Here is a 24,551-nt window from a genome sequence, read left to right as displayed (position 1 = left end):
CCCCCCAGGTACAATGGGAGCAATCAGTCACCGTGGATGTTTGTGTCTGCAGGTTGTCAAACGCTGAGCGAAAAGCGCGGCGCACCTTGTTGACACAGAAAGTAGAAACCAGTCAATCTTTTGCTCATGCAGTAATAATGCGACACCAAAGAGCGTGTCATGATGAGCGGTACATTATGCAGGGCCCTCATTAGTGAGATTTTGTTTGTATTCATTGTTGAACATTTTAGCCAGGGAACTATTTATTCGTCTGTAATCCTCGGTTCGGATCTTTCAAGCAGCAGTATTTTTTTCCACCAGCTTGTTCTGCTCTTGATTTGTCACGATGAGTAAGTCCTGAATTCATTTTTCAGTCAGCCGAGTGTCACAGCTGCGCACACGCCGCCTGCCAAACCGGTCCGCCTGCGTCTCACGCACGTGCCTCTCTGCCGTTAGTCACCGAGGCTCATTGGAACGGAGACCCGCTGCACCGACTTTGACCTCACTTCTGCTGCTGCGAAGTGTGGACGCGTGCGCCTTTTGCGAATGTGTCGTACGCCTACACTGTGTGACGCGCGTGTTGACGATACCTCACTGCTTTGTGCAAGAGTGCTTATGTCAGCATTGTTCTGATGCTAGATGCAGTGTGTGTGTGTGTGTGTGTGTGTGTGTGTGAGCTGTGTGTGTGTGTGTGAGCTGTGTGTGTGTGTGTGTGTGTGTGTGAGCTGTGTAAAAGCTGATGAATTTTAACTAAGCAGATGGTAGTGGGTGAAGGAACAAAAGGTATTTTTTTCCCCGTCTGGTGTTATATTTATAACATGAAGCACCACACAATCACTATAAAAGTGTGATAATAGACGTTGTTTTGACCGTCAAAAATGTTCCTGGATGCTTTCCCCAGCCCTACACCATAACTTCGGTGTATTGTAAAGCTAAAATAATGCTAGTATTAGTCGCTCCATACAGGGATGGACAGGGATCGATGAAAGACGGTACTAGTAGCTGTCAATCACGCCGTATCCACGCGCCCCAATGCATACCGTACTTTATCATCTATTTTACTGTAAATGGGACCACAATATACAAAATGAACAGTGTGCCGTATTGGAGAAGACGTGAAACTAGAGATTGAACCATAAAGTCCTCCGGAAAATGTTTTAGTGACGTTATAAATCAAGTGAGAAGTCTAGTCGTAGACTTCTATAGAAACCGTCCACAGGCGTCCATCAATATTTCTTATCTTTTAGTTTTTTTTTCATCTATGCCATTCTCATACAGTTTGAACCCAAATCCAATCATATATCTTGTTTTCTCGCCTCGAGGAGAGTTGTGACTGAAATGCCTGGGTGGTATTATTACCTCCCCATCACATCAAGGAAACGGCTTCCATTAGGAGGATTTTGTTTTATTCCCGCGTTCCTGTCCTTGCATTCCTGAGCGGCGCTGTTTTATGACCTGCTCGCCTTCGCGTTGTGTTTTTTAAGAGCAGCGTTGTGGTGAGGTCTATTCCTTCCTTCCCCTGAGCAAATAGAGAACCGTCACTTCTGTTACACAGATCTGTCTGAGCACACACTCCACATCGAATTTATCTCTCAAATGTTCAACCCCCTGTCATTAAATACTAAATACAGTATCTCTTGCATTCCAATGTCGGACAGCAATATTGTCTCTGACTATCTTTAGGCTTCTGCTCTCACCAGGAAGTGGGCCGCTGTTTGTGTTTCTTCTCTTCGGATGGTCTAACCTGTCCTTGCTCTCCCTTGAGCTCCTCTGGAATCCAGGGAATGTTGCGGCCCCTGAACGCCTCTTGTGGTGTGGTGTCTCCATGTGTGTGTGTGTGTGTGTGTGTGTGTGTGTGTGTGTGTGTGTGTGTGTGTGTGTGTGTGTGTGTGTGTGCGCACATCTACAAATAAGCATGAATCAGTGGCATTCAGTATAAGAGCTATCTGATCATTGGCCTCACAGAGGTGCCTTCATGATCCACTCCAGTCCAGTGGATCACTCGCCTTCAAACTCACACACACACACACACACACACACGCGCGTTACACCGGTAATCTCCAGCGCTCTAAATATACCTTCAGCCATCCCCCACATGAACAAGGTTGAGTTTTGCCCAAGGTTTCCTACGTGAGTGTGCAAACATACCTGTGGATTTAATGTATATGTTTAACTGTTTGAAGGATGTTTTTCTCTCTGGGCCAAGGCTTCATTGAACAAGCATCTCCTTCATGTAACGTCTGAGGTCACGGGGGGAACGACCTGTTAGTATTTATCTAGCCTTGACCAAAGTTTACTTTCCTTTTTTTTTTTCATATTAGTTTTAGCCGCTCACGTGTTTCATTGATGTGGCTGCTTGTGTGAGTATTTGATCACTGTACACATGCTTACTTTTCGTGAAGAAACATTAGTTAAACCCCCCCAAAGGACATCTTTCATCCTTCAAAATTGTTTTTTTGGGGTTTCACTAGTAGAGAGTTCTTTTTTCTAATATCACCTCCAGCCATTGAAAACAGGAGAGCATGCAAAAGCTTCACCACAGATGGAATAATTCAGATTTTTGTGTCCTCTCTCCAGCTATGAGACGACGTCCAGTGAAGAGTCCAGCGGGGACGAGAAGTCCAAGGTGGAGCCGGAGGAAGAAGACAGCTCAGAACCCGAGGTGGAGAAGGAGAAGGAGAAGGAGAAGGAGCCTCAAGCAGCAGCAGCAGCAGCAGCAGAGGAGAAGCCCGAGGAGGCGGCCGAGATCCAGGGGAAGGACGCGGAGGTCGCAGCCGAGGGAGGAGCCGCCGTGGCCGGGGAGAAGGAGGTCCAAAGAGGCCTGCTGGATCCAGAGAGCAGCCAGGAGCTCCAAGAGGAGCAGGCGGAACGGTGAGACATGCACAGCACAGTTATGCATCAAGTGGTCACACTGTCAGTCGGTGCACATAGCCACCATAGCTTACGTGCGTCTCCTCAGAAATTGATACCGCCCACAGTGGACTGTGGGAGACGTGTGCATGAATATCCAATCAGTGCAGCGCGAGGAAATGTGCTCATCCAGTGCGGGTGAAAGTGAATGACTAAACACATTCACTGTGAGCAATTTCATTAAAGCCCAATACAACAGGGCACCTCGTATAGACACGTCTATAAAGATCACAGCGACGTGGGCCGGGAACAAGTCAGTGCTTTGTTTTAATGTCCAGCTGCAGCCTAGATACCCGGAGACAGGTGCCGATTGACGCTTCAATATATACATGTAGTGCACACACACATGCACACACACACACACACACACACACACACACAGTCTCAGCGCCACAATCGCACACCGTGAGCCTGTGCTTTGTACAGCACCTGTACACACACCTTTCTCCCGCATACACTTACAATTTAACTCCCTCGCACAGCGTGGTCCGACACACACTTCAGTGTGAGCCGCTGTCACTCCAATAGAAGTCTCAGACGAAAAAACATGAACGCTTCGTTCCCTTTGGTACCGAGTGTCTGGGGCAAATAAGCAAATGGCCGGCGGTGCCGTGTGCCCGTCACTGAAAAATAACTGTTCCCGCCTCGGGTACAGTACGTGGACAGGGCTGAGGGGCCATGGGGGGCCAGACCAGTGCATGGGGCCCCCTGGCAGACAGACAGCAGGACTTGTATTAAACCATCACTCAGCGTGTGTGCGTGTGTGTGCGTGTGTGTGCGTGTGTGTGTGCAGGCGTGTGTGTGTTTGTGTTTTATGGCTGGGGTACACACTGTGACCTACTCAGGCTTACTGCGCATGATGGACGAGCAGTGTGAGCAGTGAATCAGCGTAAACTGTTACATCGAGGTTTGCGAGTGCTATCAGTGTGTCATACCGTCGACGTGTGTTTGTCTGTGTGTGTGTGTGTGTGTGTGTGTGTGTGTGTAAGCCCACGAGGCATCTTTTATCTTGTGTTTTCATCCCGGACAGAATTTACACATGAACCAAAGTAGCCTTTCTCTGGGCCATTTGTTATCCAGACGTGATGGTATTTCCACATTCAACCTTCAAAAAAAGCGACAAAGAAAACAATGGAAAAAACAGATGTGATGGGTTAAATGTGGATATTTCTTTTTTTCTTCCTTTGCTTCCAGGTCCGCTTGGAATAACTTGACAAATAAATGATAATATGAAAAACATTATCTATAATGGGCCACGAAGGTTTGCTGCTTACGGTGTGGACGTGTTTTCTTCTTTTCAGGGAGAAGGTTGACAAAGCGTTTATCGATGCCTGCCTCTACGTGAAGGATCGTATGGAGGAGGTTTCATCGCCAGATAAAGAAATGGTAAGTGTTTATTTTGGAGAATGAATCATTTTACTTTCTTAAATCTTTCTTTCTTAAAAAGCCTGTTGTGATCTTGCGTGATTTTATTGCTGCAAAAAAATGATGCCCTCTTCCCCTCTCCGAAATATAAAAAAAAAATGCTTACAGTTCTTTTTCTGGGGCTCTCATAGAGCTTTCTTTGTTGTTATGTTGTTACAGTGCTCCTCTGAGAACAAAAAGAACTGCTGACATGGGTTTGCCTTTTTGAATTCACATCTTTCATCTCCTCCTCCTCTCCCCAGCGCCAGGTTCTGGTGGTGCTCTACCAGGAGTGGTTCAAGGTCTCCAGTCAGAAAGACTCGCAGGCCGACACGGTCCGATTGTACCTGCGACAAGTGGGCTTGACCACGCCCACTCTCCTGCCGTATGTTGTCAACCTGACGGACGGCAACGGGAACATGGCGCTCCACTACAGCGTGTCGCACTCGAACTTCCCTGTGGTCAAACTGCTGCTGGATACTGGTTAGGATGCACGGACGCACGCAGCTGCGATTACAGCTCCGTTTGGAAAACATAGATGATGACAAAGACATTGGCTCAGTTAGGCAGTGTAACCCCACTTACTCACTGTGTGTGTGTGTGTGTGTGTGTGTGTGTGTGTGTGTGTGTGTGTGGGTTCAGGTCTATGTGAAACAGATAATGTGAACAAGGCGGGCTATACTCCCGTGATGCTCGCTGCGCTAACAGCTGCTGAGAGCCCTGACGATCTGGAGGTGGCGCAGCAACTGCTGAGACATGGGGATGTCAACGCGTGCTCCAGACAGGTAATATATACAGTATGTGCTCATAGCTACGAATACTGGAGGTTCCGTCTTTTGTCGATGGAAACTGACTGAATTTTTCGGGGCACAGTAAGTTTGCAAGTTTTTTTTTTTGTTGTTTTTTTTTTATCCTCTTGGGAATAAGGGGATGTTAATAATAATATAATAATCCGCTTCATTTGTATAGCAACTTTCTTTAAAAAGGGCTTCAAAAAGGAAAGCAACAACTTCAAATAAATACAACATGAGTTCAAATTCACATTAAGATTAAAAAGATTTTTTTTAAAAAGGATGTTTTTAAGAAGGGATTTAAAAGCAGTAACAGATATAGCAGGTCTGATCTCAGTTGGTAAGTCATTCCAGCGTTTGGGGGCCAGGACAGCAAATGCACAATCGCCTATGACTAGAAGACCACTATCAGCTGATCTAAGATGGCGACCAGGCTCATAGTGATTCAGTAAATCCTTGATATACACCGGGGCTCGGTTGTGTAAAGCATTGAAAAAGACACACACACACACACACACACACACACACACGATATAAACACACCCTCTCACTGTCTGCTTCTAATTCTGTGTCCCTACTCTTTTTCTATAGGCAGGCCAGACGGCGCTGATGCTCGCAGTGAGCCACGGCCGCGTTGCCATGGTGAAGCTGCTCCTGGGCTCCGGCGCCGATGCGAACGCACAGGACCGCGAGGGATCGACGGCGCTGATGTGCGCGAGCGAACACGGCCACACGCACATCGCCCGCCTGCTGCTGGAGACGGGCCGCTGCGACACCGGCCTCGTAGATAAGGTGAGAAAAAATCCACACTGTCGACTGGACTGCGGTGTAAATTGGCGATGTGCTTCACTTCTTGTTCTCAATATGGTCAGTAGGGAATACGTCCGACGGTGACATATAATGACATTTAAAACGCCTTTAAGGTCTTATGTAGATAGTCGACGCCCTCTATCTAGAAACTTTGCAAATATAATGTCAAAACAGTATATTGGGTTTTATCAATGTCCATATCTGTACTTTACTTAATACACCTTAATATGGCTCCGCTGATGTTCGACCACGTAGTACCACGCGTGATCTGTTGCCTTAGCGGGATGCTAGATTTGAAATGTTCCATATTAATAGCACAATACAGCCCAGCCAAACCTAATGTGCACACTGACAGACCTGTGTTCAGCTTTACGTATGGACAATACAGACACGAATCAACAAGTGGACAAAAAGACAACAAAAAAAAAACATGGCTGCAATACGCGTTCACCTTTAAACCCAACGGTAGATCAACGTGGAGCGTGTGCGTCTTTGGCTACATTTTGCCCATCATAACTTCTCCATAGGTTGCTGATCGTTAACAGAGACGCCAGGGATCAGTGCTTCATCCCAACAGATACTTTAAATGTGCCGCTTGTACGACACGAGCGGTCCCCGCCGCCCCTTGTGCGCCCCCCCCCACCACACACACACACACAGGGCAGAAAAGTGTCACTGTGTATTAGGCTTCCTCTGCGTCCAGCTTTCCTTAAGTGGCCCCCGTAAAGGTGCGGCCCCGCACGGCGACTTGTGCCTGGAGCCCCGCGTCGCAGATTGATTGTTCAGCAGAGTGCAGTTATCGATTGCCGATTCCCCCTGCGCAGTCCGAGCTGGGGAACGGCCCGGGCTTGATGCCTCGCTCAGGCCAGCGGACTTCTCCATCCCCAAGACAATCCCGTGACCAATGTAGCAACGCTGCTGCTGCTGCTGCCGCCGCCGCCGCCGCCGCTCACGTAACATTTCACAAGCCCGGCGTCCACACCTGCACCCACGCGCGGGCTCGGAGTCTAGCTTCCCGACGGATGCCACTCAACAAACGCTGTGTGCCGGACGACTGCGATGAATCGAGACACGTTTTCTGACAATCAACCCATAAATGCACCACGCCATTTGCTGTGTGACTCCATGACGACACGTGAGCACACGCTGCGCCGTGGCTGCGCGCCGACTGCTGGTTCCTAAAAGACTGCGTACAGTAGCGTTTGATGAAAAGACCAAAGGGAAAATGCCCAGACACACAGTGGAAATTGAGAAGCAGAAAGTAAACAAACAACATTACGGCTCGTGGCCAGTTTACTCAGCCGTTGCAAATTGATAGTACACATCTCAAACTATAGAGACATGGACTTGCAAGAGATTGCATTTTTGGAGGGGGTTGTTCTTCCAGTGGCGGGAAGAAATATAGTTTCAGCTTTCACAATTTGATCATTGCTAAAAATAAATCAGCCTTAATACCAGTTGGATGGTATCGTCTGACATGTGTATCACATGTCAGTATTAGAGCAAAAATATTTACTGAAAACACAGGATACACAAAATATATTTATTTTAATTTAGCCGTTCTTTTTTTGAAACAGTAGTTTTCCTATCATTGCTACAGAAAGGAGTTAGACTATTCTCATATATCAAATGACAAACTGTGATCTAACAGTTTTATATTTTTTTAAGCCTGGGAACATTTCTTCTATTTCCCTTTCATGACATCCCACAAAACCATCTCTGATTTAAGCTGTGTTGCACATTCTGATACGATGGTGTTTGGAATTGAATTATTAGATCAAATTTACAGAAAGGAGGCAAACCATAAAATATCCAATGCGATTCAAGAAAGGCAAAAATACTAAGAAACCCTTCTGGGTTCCGTATGTGGAAGTACATCAAGGTAGGTCCAGCACACGTCTTCTGTATATATATATAAGATGTACTATTACAGTTTCTGGAGAAAGAGCAACACAACACTGCCACTGTCAGGGCGAGAGCGGTCGCTGCGTCGTCTTGAACGTGAAGTTGTGACACGTCCTCTCTCTCTCTTGTTTTCCCTCAGAACGGTCAGACAGCACGGTCGGTGGCGGAGGGAACCTCCCACCAAGAAATCGTTGACCTTCTGAAGGCCCACGCCGAGACCCGGGCCTCCGAGCCCTCATCCTCCTCAGACCTCCTCTAGAGCCAGGCCCGAGCCCGCTTGCTCTTCCGTCGTCACCACTCTCAGCCTGCCCCGACCCCTCGAGCCTCCCATGTGAAGACGCCAACAAAGAGGGGGGGGGGGGGGGATGAAATGACCGACAACGTACAGGTCACACTCTGCTCCGCTTACTGTGGAATTACCGGAGCTCACACACAAAACCCTCCGCGACCGGAGCGTCCTCTCGGTATAAGCCCACATTCTTCTTCCACATCCCTGCCAACACGTCCCGTGGGTGTTATTACGGACATGCTGCATCAACCACTCAGTGGACACACAACAAACGGGAGGGGGGGGGGGCATGTGGTCAGATTGACGATGAGACATTGCCATAGCGACGGTATATATATATATTCTCATCCCACTGTATATGGACAGACAAGTGGATGCTGCTTCTCATCATAAAACTAGCTTGTCGCCGTGGGATACTAAGCACATGATCTACCTTTTCAACATTTATGACACGATTTCTATTTTTTTCTCCTTTTCCTTTTACATCATCGACTTCATCCTTTTTCCTATTTGGACATGAGCCATTATTTTAAAAAACATCGCTTACGTAGAATGTTACTCTGACAGATAATAATCCTATACGAACACAGGAACTGTATTTTCTACTGCACTTTGTAAAAGAAAAAGAATTGTGTTTGTGTACAGTATATAGTCCTCTCTGATATCGGTGTGTCCAGAAGAAACTATATCCCTCAAAGTATAAATTACAAGAGTAACTCAATAGAAAAGATCTTTCCATCATTCAGTGGATCTTCAGCGTGTTGTTACGTTTTTCACATTTGACGTGAGTTCCCATCGTCTGTGAAATGTTGTAAAAAAGCAAATGCTTAAGTTGGAGATTGAATGTTTCTGTCAGACACGGTAGAAAAGTTTTTGGTTTTTTTTAATAACCAGATTCCAGAGTCTTCGAATAAGAAGATTGTTAAGCAGTTGCTGCATGCAGATGCTCAGTCCCGCCCCCTGCTGGTTGTCCTATAGCACTAAACAACAGTATGTTGTAATACTGTGTTCCCATGATTAGAATCTCTCTCTCTCTCTCGCTTTCTCTCTCCCTCCCTGCCTCCATCCCCCGGTTCAAATATACATATAATGTACGTCTTGTTCGCCTGCTCGCGTCTGATCGAATCATGTATGCAACTGCTAGGGAATGCACAATGAATGTCAGGCTGGGCTGTGACACATTCCAAGAGAAGACTGTAGCAAGTCGTAACAGTGCCGGCATGGGTCATGCGTCTAACAGAAATGTTATGAAATGAAATTTATTATTATTATTATTATTATAACAGTGGATATAGTTCTTATGTGTGACAAACAGACAGTGATCGACTGAGAAAATCCAAAACACGAAAGATCTGATTTGACTGTTTTTCAAAATACCAGCTCATCCCGTATCTGCCTCCCGGCATGTATGATTTAAAAATGTGTTAAATGTCAAAATCCCATTGCAATGGGTCTTATTTTATTTTAATTTAAGTTTTTTTTGTTTGTTTTCCTGAAATCAAAGCAATATAAGTGGAATACTACCTTTGAGTCAAAGACGAGGTAGGGTGAGGGGCTTTGCTTCCGGCCTTAATCAGTCCTACAGTACAGATGTGTTCCAGGGAGAGTGGCCTTTTTTTCCCCCACCTGTTTACCACAAAACAACATCCATACTCTGAAAGCATCTTCCAAGCAAGAGCGCCGACCGGTCTGATAAAAATAAAATAAAATAAAAATTGTTTACAGCTCGGTGACCACTGCAGATGTCAAACAGGTCGGTAAGTTTACAAGAGACGAAGGGATCAATAGCTTTTACCCTGTAGGTGACAGACAGTGGTCTCTGGCTATATGGTTCTAATTATGGACAGGTGGATGACTGCACTTTTTGCATTTGTGGTGTTTATACTTCATCTTTAAATGGAGAGAGAAAAGCAAGTTTGCGATTGTGGCTGAAGGCGATATTTTTAAGACAGAGGGGGGAACGCCACTCAGTTCAACAACTGCCATATTTGTGGCGTACGACAGCCAGCTCTGCATCTACAGTAGCAAAGGGTCCGGGCGACCAATCGCGTCTCCGATAAACTTTGGGAGAATTTTTTTACGTGACGAAGCTTTATTAGATTCTATATTAGTTGGGTTTTCTCCCGTCATAATAACATCACCACGCCGCTCTCGTGCCGTCTTGTAAACCGACGGAATTAAACAGCTCCCTGCACCAGGACTCTCACACCTGGACACTTTATAATGATGGGTGTTGACTTGACATTTACTCAGCGACAATGGGACTTTTCCTTCCTTACGGTGGTTTGGCAATCGGATCATCTTCATCTGTTGCCTCACGAACTAGCACAGGCTCTGTCCAAACACGGACACCGCGTTTCACACGACGACATCAGTAAATCTGATTTTTCTTTTTTTCTTTTTTTTTTTACTGCGCAGCACATCTTGGTGTACATTAACGGGACAAAGATTTGAGTCTTCCCCGGAAAAGCACAGAAAGCTAAAAAAAGAAGGAGGAACCGATCCGTGCTGCGACAAGTGTCTGGTGTATCTTCTGGTCTTCCGTGCCTGTGTGTTCTAAGTCTTAAAAAGTAAATCGCATCCATATGTTTAATCCAGTGTGACCCAGATGTAATAAGGTTGCATAACTGGCTGAACACCAAAGACCTGAAATCAAATCTGTTTCACATGGGGTTAAATATATAAATATATATATATATATATATATTTTATCTGTTCCTGTAAATCCAGCCAAATACATGTACATACAGTATTGTGAAGAGTATATAACAAGTATCGTCTGACAGTTTACTCTGAGAAAAAAAAAAGATATGAAGTATTTATTCCAAAAGCTATATTTTTACCATATATATAATATACTTATATATGCATGGACAAATATCCCCGTGAATATGTTGGGAGGGGAATTTGGATGATTAGAAAATGATGCTCCCTGATTATGTGATGATTCTACTTAACATCGACTGGCTGGGTGGTACAGTAAATGTGTGAAGGTCGTGGACCGTGGTCATGTGTCGTTGACATTTGTGGTGGGGGGGGGGGGGGGGGCGTGAGAAACAGATCTGACACTGGTTTATGCTACGAAAGGGCGACGTCACCTGAAAATCGGAGTCCAAATGAAAAAGACCTGTACCTCTCTGTAATATTCCTTGTACAACAAAAGCTTGTATGTTACAAACCAGAGAACTACTTCTAAATAAATGACTATTAAGATTTAAAACTTGTATTTCATGTCATGTCGTCCCTCAGAGAAACAACAGCAGCTGCTGCAAAGACATGATGACGCGCAGTGAATCAGTTTGTCAGCTTTGCCCCTTTTTCTGAAAGACGTGATCAATGAAACGTCAGTGAAAAAGACTCATTTAAGAATGACGCATCTTACGTAGTCATATTCTCTGTCTGACAGAAAAGCAAATTCCGCATCACAATAAGCACTCTTTTTATCCCCAAATTGATTGGCAGGTCTTTTGATACTGAAATGAACTGCTAAATGCACCTCACTCTTGTTTTTGAATGTAAATTATTGGTTTGCAACAGAAATTGTTGTAAACGTAGAAGACGGGCCTGAATGAATCCTGATCCCACCAGCGTTCATGGTGGAATCAGAGACTGGACAATGTTGGCAAGTAAACTTTTGTGTAGTGTGTGTACTGAGGGTGTGGGCCTCAGCTCGTTTGCCTCATAAGTGGTGTAATGAGGAGCAGAGACCAGCAGATGGCGGTGTTACTCTGCAGTAAGAGCACGGGAGCTGAGGAAGAACAGATGCCTCCGCCGAGCCGGTCCCTTCCTTAATATGCAGAAACCCTCCAAGTCAAAAGGCGATGTGGATTGCTTCAAGTCATTTCAGGCGTCGTCGCAGAACTGACCGAGTCTCGGGTGCCGCGGGTATTTAAACTCTGCAGACTGAGGGTCTTCAGATGACACGGGGGTCATTTAGGGGGACCCATGACGGTCGGGTCAAAGTTGTTGGAGCGGTAGGAGTAAAGGTGTTGGAGGGCCTTTCAATAGAAGGCCAAAAATGTCCAGTTGCCTTTGACTCAATAAACAACGACTCTGATTGGTTGAGAATTTTCCGCGCAACTTGTGGTCAAGAAGGTTTTGAGAAAATATTAACCCTTAATCAGGGAAAAGGAGTTCATAACACGTACAAATACTCCTTTACAAGTAAAAGTAAAACATGGAGCTGGCGATCTGTCCAGGGTGCACCCCGCCTATCGCCCCGAGGTCAGCTGGGATTGGCTCCGGCGACCCCCCTCGCGACCCTTGAAGGATAAAGCGGTATCGATAATGAATGGATGGACACCGCCGGGAGTTACGGCGAGAGCAGCAAAGCACCATGACGAGTGAAATTGTAGATGTACTGAAAAGGTTATATATCAAAGGGGAACAGTGTTCTCGTATTTAAATAGGTGTGTGGCCACTCACTCAGATCAGCTGACAATCTTTAGTGCCCCCGAGTGTATCCTTTGTTCAGGGCCGCTGCCCGTGAGCTCACCGAGGACTCGGTTTTGCATGTCATTGTTTTCCCTATTAAGTGCAGTAGATTTACTGTGATTTGCTCCTTGGATTTGTCAGATGTTAACGTCACACGAGACAAAAGATATGCACGTAGTAACACAGCTGCGGCATCACCCAAAGGTACCGAATGACTCTGACGTACAAGTGTCTGTACATCAGAATCCTTCAAAAAAGGTGGATATCGTCATTTTTAATGAGGTGTAACACTGAGTTTATTGCTGTTACGATGCTTTACTTTATGGGAATCATGGGACATGATTATGGGAAACTGCAGTGTCACTTTTTCTTTTTTTTTTACAGAAAAACAGATGGCAGTTAATCACAAACAGAGAGGGGAAGAGTGATTTGCTCCTAACTGAAGTGGATGATGTGTCGGTGCTGTTTCTGAGTTGCGGTAATTACACACACACACACACCTAACACACACACACACACACACACACTACACTTTGTAGTGCTTTATTGTGGACGCACAAACACCCACAGTGAGGCAATTCTGAATTTCCCTTGCACACTCTCTCGCAGTAATCCCGTGCACTGGGATGGCACGAGAGAGGATAATGATGTTGTTCTCCGAATCGACTCCTCTTCCCGGAAGCCAGGGGGTGGTTTGTGAAAGGCGACAGGCTTATACCGCGCTGGTTGCATATGAGGTTTTTCTGACGCGTCAGGTTCTAGAACACGCCCTCACCTGTCCCAGCAGGTGGAAACTGAAATGAAAATGAATTTCTCACACGTATATGCAAAGACAGCTTCTGCAGCACGTACGGGCACAATAGTTGTGATGCTCTTGTGTAACTGCATGTTACACGTTTATGGTCCTGTTGTTGATTACACAGTGTGTGTGTGTGTGTGTGTGTGTGTGTGTGTGTGTGTGTGCAGACACAAATTAGGGAGGGGAATAAGCCCATCACAGAGAGTGAAGGATGAGCCCATTACAGACATCCACGGTGTTTGAATGCCCTCAAACTCAACTCACACTGGGCTCCTGTGCCAGTCAATTACACTGATGCACAGTATTCAGAGTTGAGTGTGTGCGTGTGTGTGTGTGTGCGTGTGTGTGTTTGTGTGTGCAACCGCTCTGAGGGTGGCTCCTCATTGAAAATGTGAATCTCGGTGCTCAGCGGTAATCCCCTCATCATACAAGTACTAACCACACACACGCACATACGTATGGACAAAGAGGAGGAATGAGAGGGAACAGAGCGGGAGAAGAATTTAGAAACACACACACACACACACACACACACACACACACTAAAAACACACAAGTGCTCCTAATCTGAATTGCAGATGTTCTTCGTGGCCCCTCTGTCTGTGCCAGCACCACGACGATGGGCCTTCCTCGTTAGCATGGAGACTTTTCGCTGTAATTATCTGGTAATGGCTCGTAGTCCGTCAACTCCTCCTCTGGTGTGTTCCACTGCAGACACGGTCACACACACACACACACACGCACACACACACACACACACACACACGCTGGCAGGCATCTCTAGGCAGACAAACACAAACACAGACAGATGCACACAGACACACACACACACACGCACAGCTGGAAAGGAATCCATGAATGCAGACAAACAGACACACAAATGCAGAAGAGCAAACATTAATAGCTATATACACAGACACACACGGGCGAATAGGAAATCCATTAATACAAGCAGATACACACAAATACAGAAATGTACGCACAAACAAACACACGCACACACACACAAACACACACAATGTGTGCCATATCCCTGCTCCCCCTCGGCCCTCGTGGCTAATCTGTGCAACTTATTATGCAGGAGATAATAGGAACTGTCATCCACCGAGGAAGGAGGGAGGCGGCGGGGCGGCCATGTGTTCACTGCATTTTTAAACAGAGAGAGAGGCGTCATTGCAATAACTTTATGGGGCCAGATGTGGCACATTAACCGCCCCTCTCTCTCTCTCTCAAAAGTCGGGAACACCTCGTCGCCGCAACAAAACGGAGCCACGGCGGGGAAAATCTGACAAAAGGGAAGAGCTCGAACTGCTGATGGAGGTTTAAAATGAAATGGACCAAGAGAGACGAGTGAAAGACAGCGAGGGGAAACGCAGGGAGGGATGAAAACGGAGGGAAAGAGCTGATGCAAATGGAAAAAAAAGAAAAAAAAAAGAGACTGAATACAGGGGGAGACCTTTTTAATTTGCTTTTTACAGTCGAGGTTTTATTGCGGCGGTTGTGAAACACTTCATTTGTTCATTCGGCGGTTTGGAGCGCCGGGGCGCCATAAATGTGCATCGGCTCCGCGCAGGCTCTCGAAACGCAACACAGGGACACGGAGGGAGAGAGGGAGGGAGGCAATGAGAGAGGAGGAATAATGGGAAGGGAAAAGAAGATAATGATGGAGAATAATAGAAAAAAGGAAGGAAAAATGACGGCGGCGAACAGTCACGTTGCTGCAGTCACGGTTTTCAATGGAAAGGACACATTTTGATGGATTGAGGCAGAATATACGAGACAGTGTTGTCTTGTTTACTGGACAGTCAGTGACAGATTTTTTTTTTTGGCCACTAGCTTGTTTGCCAACTTTGCTTTTGTCAGCTGGTAATGAGTAGGTAGTGTACAGGCGGGTTTTTAAGAGCTTTTGAGCTCATTGAAAACAGCTGCTGATGACAGCAGTTAAAGGAGACGCATTATGCTCATATGTAGGTTCATGTTCTGAATTTGGTTTATCGCCGGCTTAAGGTTTAAATGCTCTATTGTTCAATAAACACATCAGTTTCCTTATACTGTCCATTCCTGCAGCTGCTCTTTTAGCCTCCATCTGAAACGCTTGGTTTTTAGCTCCTGTCCCTTTAAGGCCCCTCCCTCCCAATGAAGCCCAGACTGCTCTGATTTGCCAGCTGGCTCCACTCTGTTGTGATTGGTCGACCCAAGAAGTTCTCTCCCTTTACCTGGTTTTGTTGGGGGCGTTTCAGGAGCTCCCTTTGGGCTTTTTATCTTTGCAGACCATTGTACGTACACACAAAAAATTACATAACACAAAAAAGAAAAAAATTATAATAATACCCCATTGAAGAGTGACCTAAAACAGTAAAGTTGTGGCCCATAAAAAAACAAAACAACAACCTGAAAGTCCTTCATATAGCTGAGGGGAGTAGCATAGTTAGGGGATAGTCCTTAGGTTCATCACTTAATTTCACATTCCACAGAGGTTTCATCTATTTCTGCCTCTTTATTTCATTCTAACAGCAAAAAAAAAAGAAAGAGAGTCTTTATGTAATTGTGACAAAGGGCAGGGTCAAAAGTAATCTTTACAATTTGAAATCTGCCTTAAATTTGTGACACACAATGTCAATTTTGAGTTTCCTCTGAAGGAGGAGAAAAGCACAAGTTCAGCTCTGCTGTTCCCCGAATAATTTGTGGAAGTATAGAGTCAAGGCTCGTCGTCCTTCATTTTGTATTCATTTTTGAGTGTTAGGTGGGGATGGGGAGGCTTTTCCCGCACTCAAACCACCAGGATGCTCCACTAACTCCAAACGTTAACTAAGAGAGTCGGACAGGGCCTCCACTTAGCAGGGGAGAGGGAGCTATAGCTGGTGGGAGAGCCTTGTTGTTGCCATCGAATTTAAAAGCGTCAAACAGACAAATAGATTACAGTTGGACGATGTGAAGAAGGTGCAAGATGTTCTCTCTCTCTGTGTGTTTGGTTTCCTCACTGTTTTCCCCCCCGTCTCTTCCCACAGCGTAAACACACATCCGTGGTCAGGTGGATGGAAACCAGATTTCCCAGAGGAATGATTACGAGTCGGCCCATCTCCGTCGGCGTCTCTCTCTGACGGACTGCTGCTTTGTTCTGGGTGTATTGCCACGCTTCAGTCTATTTAACCCCTTGGCTCTGGATGATGTCGAAGGTCTTATTGCGGATTACATTTCTATCTTTACATTGCCTTACTCTACTCAACATGACAAAATATCCACCTCTAGAGCTAAAACTAACAAAAAGACTGCGTCAGAATAGTGACTGTGCAGCTTTCCTCTTCTTTTTTTGTAGTTCAGTCTTTGGAAGGTCACCTTGTGAGAAGTGTTCATGAGCGGATGTGTCCTTCTCCGTTCTCAACATTAAACAGATCAATCATCGCGAGACATGGAAAAACATCGCAGATTGAAATGTGAGACAAATCAACGAAGGCAGGATTTATATTGGCGAAATTGAATTTTAAATTGAAATTAAATTAAATTAAAAAATATCTTTAAGGCCCCAGCAAACATCCTGCAATTTTAGCTGAACATCAAGTGTTTGGCGTCAGTTTTTTATGGTGAAGGAGATATTTTTTTTCCCAGAGGCATCTTTTTACATTCACTGAGCACAGATTTTTATATACACTCTCACATGGAGAGGATTCTTTAGAGGAGAACTAAATACATTCACTGACTCCAACAACCAGGACTGTAATGCACCTTTTTCCTACAAAGTGCAGCGCTCGACCCGTAACGCCCAAACCCCCCCTGGACCTAAGGGGAGTTCTCTCACTTATCACCAAATCTTCAATGAAACGCTTGAGCCGCCTTGACTCCTGCGACGCTCGGGGAGGCGACCGCGCAGGGTTGAGCCTCCAATGTAAGAGCCACAGCAACCCGGGAACAGTGGGGAGGCCAAAGAGCGGCCACATCCGGAGCCAACCCTCCCCCGCCGGCTCATCCTTCAAATCCCCAATGAACTGTCTCACTGCACAACTGTCCAGGGTCTACTACCCCCCCCCCCCCCCGACCCACTCACCTGTGATTCCGGTTCTCCTCGACTGCACATGTCCTCCTCTTGTTCTCCGGAGAGCTGAGCGTTGTGGACAAATGCGAGACAAACGTCGGCGCCGCCGCTTTAATTCGCCGTCAACGGAAAGCGGCAAATGTGGGAAAGATTTGTTTCAAGCTAAAACAAGATAGTTTTGAAACGACAGTGTCAGAGACTCAAAGTTCCAGCCAAGAGAGATGTAATCATTGATAAAATATATGCTTATGCTGACACATTTCATTGTCCGGTATCTCCTGTTTTAGCCTATTGAATTAATGAAAGAACTTAAGGAAAGCACATTTTATAGTTTCTCACCACCATTTTTATGGACCAACAACTGATGGATTGATCGAGAAAATAATAGACAGATTAAATCGATTATGAAAATAATGGTTAGCTGCAGCCCTACTTTGATGCGAGTGAACTAAATGAGGGGACAAGAGCAAAAAACACGTATTGGGTTGGCGGGTTGGGGAAGCGGAGTCCTATTTTACTTTACTTACCAATTAAGTGCCATGTCAACACTTTAATTCAAACCAGGATAATCTATAATCTACTTTATAAGAATGCCCAGAAACTTTCCGAGGGTCGGCGTAATGTTGATGCAGCATTGCTCTCATGTTGCTTGAATTGTGAACGGTAACACAAATCTCTTTTATAGTCAGTGAGCTTTACCCGTGAGTTAAAAGCTACTAGAATACAGATAAGCGTGTACTTCGTATATGGAGGATGAACTAGTCCTTGTTTCCTTGGTTACATGGGAAACAAAACAACAACACAAGATGGCCGCCGCAACAACACAGACAGACACGGGTTCAAGTATCAACACTGAAGTTGGGACAGTTTTTATAAATTTAATATATCAATATATAGAGATATTTATCAACAGCTTGATTTCATAGAAACGTGAGTGAGACCATTTTGGCATACGGTACACATATTCCATGTAAGTACAGAAGTTGCTAGGTTTTTAACCCCGCCCCCCCCCAAAACCCTTCCTTCACAAACCCACCAGTTAACCCCTCCCCCTTCCCCCCCCCCCCCCCCCCCCCCCCCCCCCGCCCGCAGACACATAACACAGAAAAAAAGAGAGTAAAAGTATACAGGAGCACAAAACAAGGCACCAATAAATTAAAATGATAACCCCCTCTTTAAAAAAAAAGAAGAAAAAAAAGAAGAAAAAAACGAAAACACACAACAACCAAATCTATGCAACGGAATTAAATACAGTATGAACACTAAGAAGATCTGCGATGCTGTTAGAAAGCGAAACGAACGGAACAGACGGGAGAAGGAAAGTCAAATAAAAACACTTTGGCAGATTATTAATTTTTAGTTACAATCAAGTAGTAAAGAAATCCAGTGCTCTTGTGTACAAATAAATTCATATATATAGTCTACGCTCCTTTTTTTACCCCAGAGGTTTATGTACACGGTGCTTTTTTTTTCTTTCTTCTTTTTTACAGATACATCTAAAACATTATCAAAAAACTTTTTCCGCTGTATGAAAACGTATTTACAAGTCGGGATTCAAAACCGTTCGACTGTACCATTGGAACACCCCCCCCCCCCCCCCTCCTAAGAACGTTAACTCTTTACACAGTGCAGAAGGCTTCTTGAAAAGTTTTGTGCAACAAACAGCGTAAAAAAAAATGCCTGTCGTATGGCTGTGGAATGGACAGAGGATGTTGATTTTGTTGTTGAGATTTTGCTCCGCAGGCAATGACTCATCAGTTAACATTTTGAGAAAAATACAGGTACAGGAGTTTTGCAAGGAATAAACAACAACAACAGCAACATGAAACTAACAGTTTCTCATATTTGAAGGGATCTTCTCCCACCTCTATCCAGTGGAGTTAAAAAAAGATTGTTGAAATCCGTGACAGTAATGTTAATTATCAAAATGTTTACCTCTGTATATCAGCGTCCTAGGATGCACACAAAAAAACGTTCCCCCGCCTCTCGCTCGTCTTTCCCTCCCGCCCCCGGAACTTCCCGCTCAGACTGACAGGTAGACAAAAAAAAATGCAGGCGACTGAACGCGGCCCCTTCAAGTAATCGAACGTCGAGTAGATCAAACGTGGAAACGGGGAATCGGGCTGGTTGAGGGGAGAGAGAGAGAGAGAGAGAGAGAGCAACAACTACGAATCACTTACAGACTCACCCCAAAAAGAACCACATGATAATAATACGAGGAACCGGTCGGTGGAGGAAAGTCACTGGGGCAACGAGAGCTCAGTGCCAGCCGGGTACGGTCCCACGAGGGTCCAGCCGGGGGCGGGGCGGGGGGCAGCGCCTCCCGGCCGAGCGTCGCTCTTTTGCCTGTTCGGGGGGGCTTTTGTTTTTTTTTGTTCCTCCCAGCTCCGGGGGCTTTCCTTGTTCTTTTTTTTTTTTCTTAAGTTCCAGGTCATTTCGTACAGTGTTGTTGTTGGTTTTTTTTTGTATTCCCATTCTGCCAGTGTGCGCCATGATAGCCGATAAGCCCTTTGCCGGATGAAAAGATGACGATGGCTTAGAGATGGAGATGGGCAGGGGACGGAGAATGAAGGGCGCACAGCCGAGAGAGCAACGCTGACTTCAGCGTCTCCAAACTAAACCCCAGTAGGACAACAAGCCGGCGCTAGTCGGACAATGTGTGTGAGGTGGCGGGGAGATGTGAGCGATGATGCACTGCGTCCACGTTACAGCAGCGTTGGTGAGAGATTAAAAGAAAGAGGACAAGCGACAGGAGAGTTAGAAACGGGGAGCGCGAATCAGGAAACACTATAATTACACGAGATAACCGGTTATTAGGACCGTTAGTATTTGACTCGATCAGCCAATAACATGCGACATCTTCTCCATTGAATACAACAGACGCAGCGGCGTCATGGACGGTTTGAGGTCTTTTTGGGCCTTTTCCGCCTTCAATTCGACAGGACAGCTAGGTGAGAGAGGGGGGAAGACATGCAGGAAGTCGTCACAGGTCGGATGCCAACCCTGGACCTCTGCATCGAGGCATAAACCTCAAGGTATATGTGTGCCTGCTCTATCCACTGAGCCGCCCCGGCCACGGCGTTATTTAGTTTTGACCTGTCATGACAGATCGCTCGTGTCAAGCGTGCGTGCGCGCGTGTGTGTCTGTGTGTGTGTCTGTGTGTGTGTGTGTTCACTAAACAACTGAAACTAGTGTTTTTTGCGAAATCTGGTTTCACCAATGGTGATGTGCAAATCTGTTGCTAGGAAACAGTGCTGTCCCAAGACAAAACCAATCAATTGAGATCCCTAAGACAGATGGGTCAAGAGATACATCAAACTTAACTGCTAACAAAGTCCTCTCTAAACTTACAAAAAAAACCCTCCAAAACATTTTTATATATATGTATATATATATATATATATATATATATATATATATAAATGGAAAAGGTGGTTCAGAGTTAAAAGTATTCCTACAAAAAAAGAAGTGAGTTGGAAATAGCAAACCGTGCTCGACTAAGTGATATTATTTGGTGATTTAGTCCCACTGATTGTTACTTGAGGTATATATCTGTTAAATGCGTCAGCTACATGAACCGTGAAGACGGACGGCATGACAACCCCCCCAAAAGTGAGGCCAAAGCATCCGTAGTCGACAAGTGCTCAAGCCGATCCTCATGACTGAGTCTGCTGTTAATGGGGTTGACCCATGGTATAAAAATACGACGACGACGACGACGAAGACATCAGAGCAATGATTAGAAAGCACAAGTGAACCACCACTGCGATTACTACCCATTATATTATTATATATATATCCTTCGACGTCCTTCCGAGCTTCTCAAGGTGGCCGCAAAAACGGATCGGCCAATCTGCCTCCGCACTGTAGCAATAATACGTTTTCCACAACGCCACGCTCACTCGCCTCAATAAATAAGCAATTTATCCTCCCGACTCCTAAAGACCGCTCGGTCTGGAACTCCATTAGACCTGCAGCAAAAAACACATGGACACGAGGGGGGAAAGTGGCGGAGCGCGGAAGCGGACTCAGCCCTGGGTTCAATCCGGCAGAGGGTTCATCAGTTGCCAGTGTGTCCTTCGAGGCATCTTTCATAAATAACTTCATCTTTTCCTTCAGGCAAGGTTTATATATATATTTATATATATATAAAAGGAGCATTCATAACAATTCCCACGGCCATAATACGCCCTGATGATATTACAAGTGACCAGAGTTCATACCAAAGAAGTGGGGTCGCGTCGCTTGAAACTGTTTTTTTTTTTCCGGGCATGTCAATTCCTAAATTCCTGCCTTAAAACCAAAAGCACCGCAGGGGCCTAAAGAAACCAGCCCGGGGTCACGCTGAGCTGAGTCACAGTCTCCCGCCACCATGTAATGCCTCTCATTTCGCCTCATCCGTTCAAGGTTGAGACGGAGGGAGAAGGCCTTCCCCTGGTGCTCAATGCTCCTTCCTCAGACAGACAGAACAGAACTGCCATTTACCCGGCGTGTCGCTCTACACACACACACACACACACACACACACAGGAACAAACAAATGGCCCTGATGTGCAAACTGAGAAGAGGAGAAGAAGAGAAGAGCGAATCACTGGTCAGTACATTAGCTGAGTGATTAGCGCCTCTCGTCAGGGGTGAGTGGGCCCTCCGAGAAACCTCCTGTATTTTTTGAAATACATAGTTCAGTCTCTCATCCAATGTATTCAGCCAATTCTTAATTCATGTTATGACACTAATTACATTAATTACAACAAAAAAAACAACCACATTTTAATTCCAGGATTTCCAGGGCCCCCCTCCACACTTGTGCCCTGGGTAGTCCCCCCCCCCCGCCCCAGTGCTACGCCCGTGGGAATAACTAACGCCAATCAAATCTTCTCTTGTTCGTATACACGTTGTGTGATGAATATATATGCGGAGTGATAATATATAATGAGCTTATGTGAAATGTTTGCACTACATTGCAAAATTTGATTCAGTCACATATCAGGTTCATCATAGGAGACAGACAGGAGCACTCGTTGGAGGCCAGCTCAGCCGGAATCCATCGTTTGGAAGAACTGAAGTGTGATATGTACAGTTAAGATGAAGAAAAACCACCCCGCACTGTGTTGAATGCATAACAAGTTGTGCTTGACATTGTCCTGGCGCCCTCCACGGAGACAAAACGACATCCCGAATAGGAGGGTTGTCAATTTGCCGCGACGACGGGTAACAGCTGTCCTGCTATTCTGCCACAACGGCTCCGTGCAATTCGACATCACAACACATTTATGAGCAATTATTGCGATATTCACTGGGCGTAAATTCCATCCGGCTCACTGGGCCGGAAGCGTGTCTGTGGCGAGCCAGCGGAAGATCGGCTCTTTATGCTGGTTGACACATTTTCATCTCCATCCAGCTTTTCGCATCATATCAGCGCTCGGCCCCAGTCGGCCTCGGCGAATCAGCCGTCGGTTCGTAACGAAAGCGGCGACGGCTCACGACCACGTTGAACAGTCGGCGGCAGTGATTTCCTCTAAACGTGGCTTAGACAACAAAGGGGATGAGAGATTCATCGGCAGAGCCAGTGGCGTGTGGCCACTGAAACACCGGCAGCGCTCAGATTCAAACACCAATGTCTGCGTCTGGCAGTAGCTCAGAAGACACTGAAAGTGTAAAGTTAAGTTAGGAGGAAGTAATGTCAAAACAAACCCATGACGAACAAAGCAATGCGAAAACGTCTCAAGACGGTCCCATGAAGGTCCGCCGCGGTGGCGGACGCAAGCGCAAACAGAAAGCCGCCGGCAAGAGGCGCGAGTCCTAACGCGCTCTCCGCAAACGGGCCGACAATCTCGAGTCCGTTACGAACTGCACGCGTCGCGCACCTCCTACATCAGGGGAGGGGATTACCCATAATCCTTTGCCTTTTTTGCGCCCTGCTGCCCTTTGCCTTGAGGCACTACCCTCTGGTGGCACAAATCCTCCCAATCCCCTTTAAAACAAAAATACTTTTTTTTTTTAACCTCCAAACAAGGGAGACAACCACATCATCTTCATGTCTCCTTTCCCCTTGGCCATATTTATATTTCTCCCCCGACACGCAGTATGTTGAGGGGCGAATCTGACGGGTCGGGCGCGAGAAAGGATGATACTTCCAAAAAAAAAAAAAAAAGAAAAAGAAGAAGAAGAAGAATCTGTGCTGTCAACTCAAGATGTAAAGGGAAGCTGACGTCCTTGCCTACCACCCGGTATCCTTGCAGACTTCCGACACGTCCGAGTTCATATTTACAACGGCAAAAAAACACAGACAAATAAATAATCGGAGGAATTAAACATAATGGCACGCTGGCTTCTTCCCATTGCACGGCAGCCAGGCAGCCTTCTATTCACAATGTGCACTGAGACAAGCCCAATGAGGTTAGTTTGGACAAAATCATCAAGCAGCAATTATTAAAAAAAAAAATGTTTTTACACAACTACGACTAACAAGAGGCAGAGAGAAGAGAGGAGTGGAGCAGAGGCTACTGACAACTAGTACCGAAGGAGGCAAGTAGTAGTACTATATAGTAGTGGTAGTAATGTTACTCCAGCGGAGGAAGTGGGGAGAGAAAGGGGGAAGGCATAAAAAAAAATTGAGGACTCCTTCTCTTTCTCCTCTGCGTTGTGCTGGCCTCAGTGCAGTGGTGGGAGGAGGAACCAGGACGGGGGACTAGGGGGTGGGCGGGTTTGGGTGTGGGGGTGTGCAGGCTGCATCCCACCCCTCAGGGATAGCCGTCGTCCTCCAGACTGAGTGCCACGCGCTGCAAACAGCAGATGAAAAACACTGTTACCACAGTAGGCTGGCGACACACAGAGAGAGAGGGAGCGAGGGAGGGAGGGGGGAGGTGAGAGAGACAGAACAGAGCAGCGATGTCGACTCTCCTCCTCGCTGTCCTCACTCCTCCCTCCTTTCCCCCGACCTCCCTCTTTAACCCCCTCGATCATCCCCCCCCCCCCCCCCCCCCCCCCCGCGGCCGCGGATGTCTGGCCCGCACGGTGCCAACCTGAATTCCTCTGGCTCGCCTGAGCCGCTGCAGTACATCGCCACGGACAAGAATAGGAATGGGAAAGGGGAGGAGGACGGAAAACAAGTAAAAGAGATGGGAAGACTGCGCAAAAGGAGAAATTCGTACAGAGGTCATCCATAAAACGTGGAGACGAGAGAGAGCGACTAGTGC

At 46.1% G+C, this 24,551-nt stretch overlaps 2 protein-coding genes across 7 annotated transcripts in view; one reads left to right on the top strand and one right to left on the bottom strand.

Annotated features, from left to right (window-relative positions):
* Positions 1–11,308, top strand: part of kank4 (KN motif and ankyrin repeat domains 4) — a 66,244-nt gene extending 54,936 nt beyond the window's left edge. For all 5 annotated transcript variants that reach the window (XM_035648582.2, XM_035648581.2, XM_035648584.2 and 2 more), the window contains exons 5-10: positions 2,557–2,850; positions 4,191–4,275; positions 4,557–4,776; positions 4,936–5,078; positions 5,676–5,876; positions 7,939–11,308. In XM_035648582.2, the coding sequence (XP_035504475.2) occupies positions 2,557–2,850; positions 4,191–4,275; positions 4,557–4,776; positions 4,936–5,078; positions 5,676–5,876; positions 7,939–8,058 (1,063 nt within the window). In that variant the 3' untranslated portion in view covers positions 8,059–11,308. The remainder of the gene's footprint in view (positions 1–2,556; positions 2,851–4,190; positions 4,276–4,556; positions 4,777–4,935; positions 5,079–5,675; positions 5,877–7,938) is intronic.
* Positions 11,309–19,745: 8,437 nt separating this feature from the next.
* Positions 19,746–24,551, bottom strand: part of lrp8 (low density lipoprotein receptor-related protein 8, apolipoprotein e receptor) — a 150,385-nt gene continuing 145,579 nt past the window's right edge. For both annotated transcript variants that reach the window (XM_035648150.2, XM_035648151.2), the window contains exon 19: positions 19,746–24,134. In XM_035648150.2, coding sequence (XP_035504043.2) covers positions 24,096–24,134 — 39 coding nt within the window. In that variant the 3' untranslated portion in view covers positions 19,746–24,095. The remainder of the gene's footprint in view (positions 24,135–24,551) is intronic.

This window comes from Scophthalmus maximus, chromosome 13 (genome assembly GCF_022379125.1).
Source record: "Scophthalmus maximus strain ysfricsl-2021 chromosome 13, ASM2237912v1, whole genome shotgun sequence".
Taxonomy (NCBI): Eukaryota; Metazoa; Chordata; class Actinopteri; order Pleuronectiformes; family Scophthalmidae; genus Scophthalmus; species Scophthalmus maximus.
Note: the sequence above shows the minus strand (reverse complement) of the source record. Positions and strands in the feature narration are given on the sequence as shown.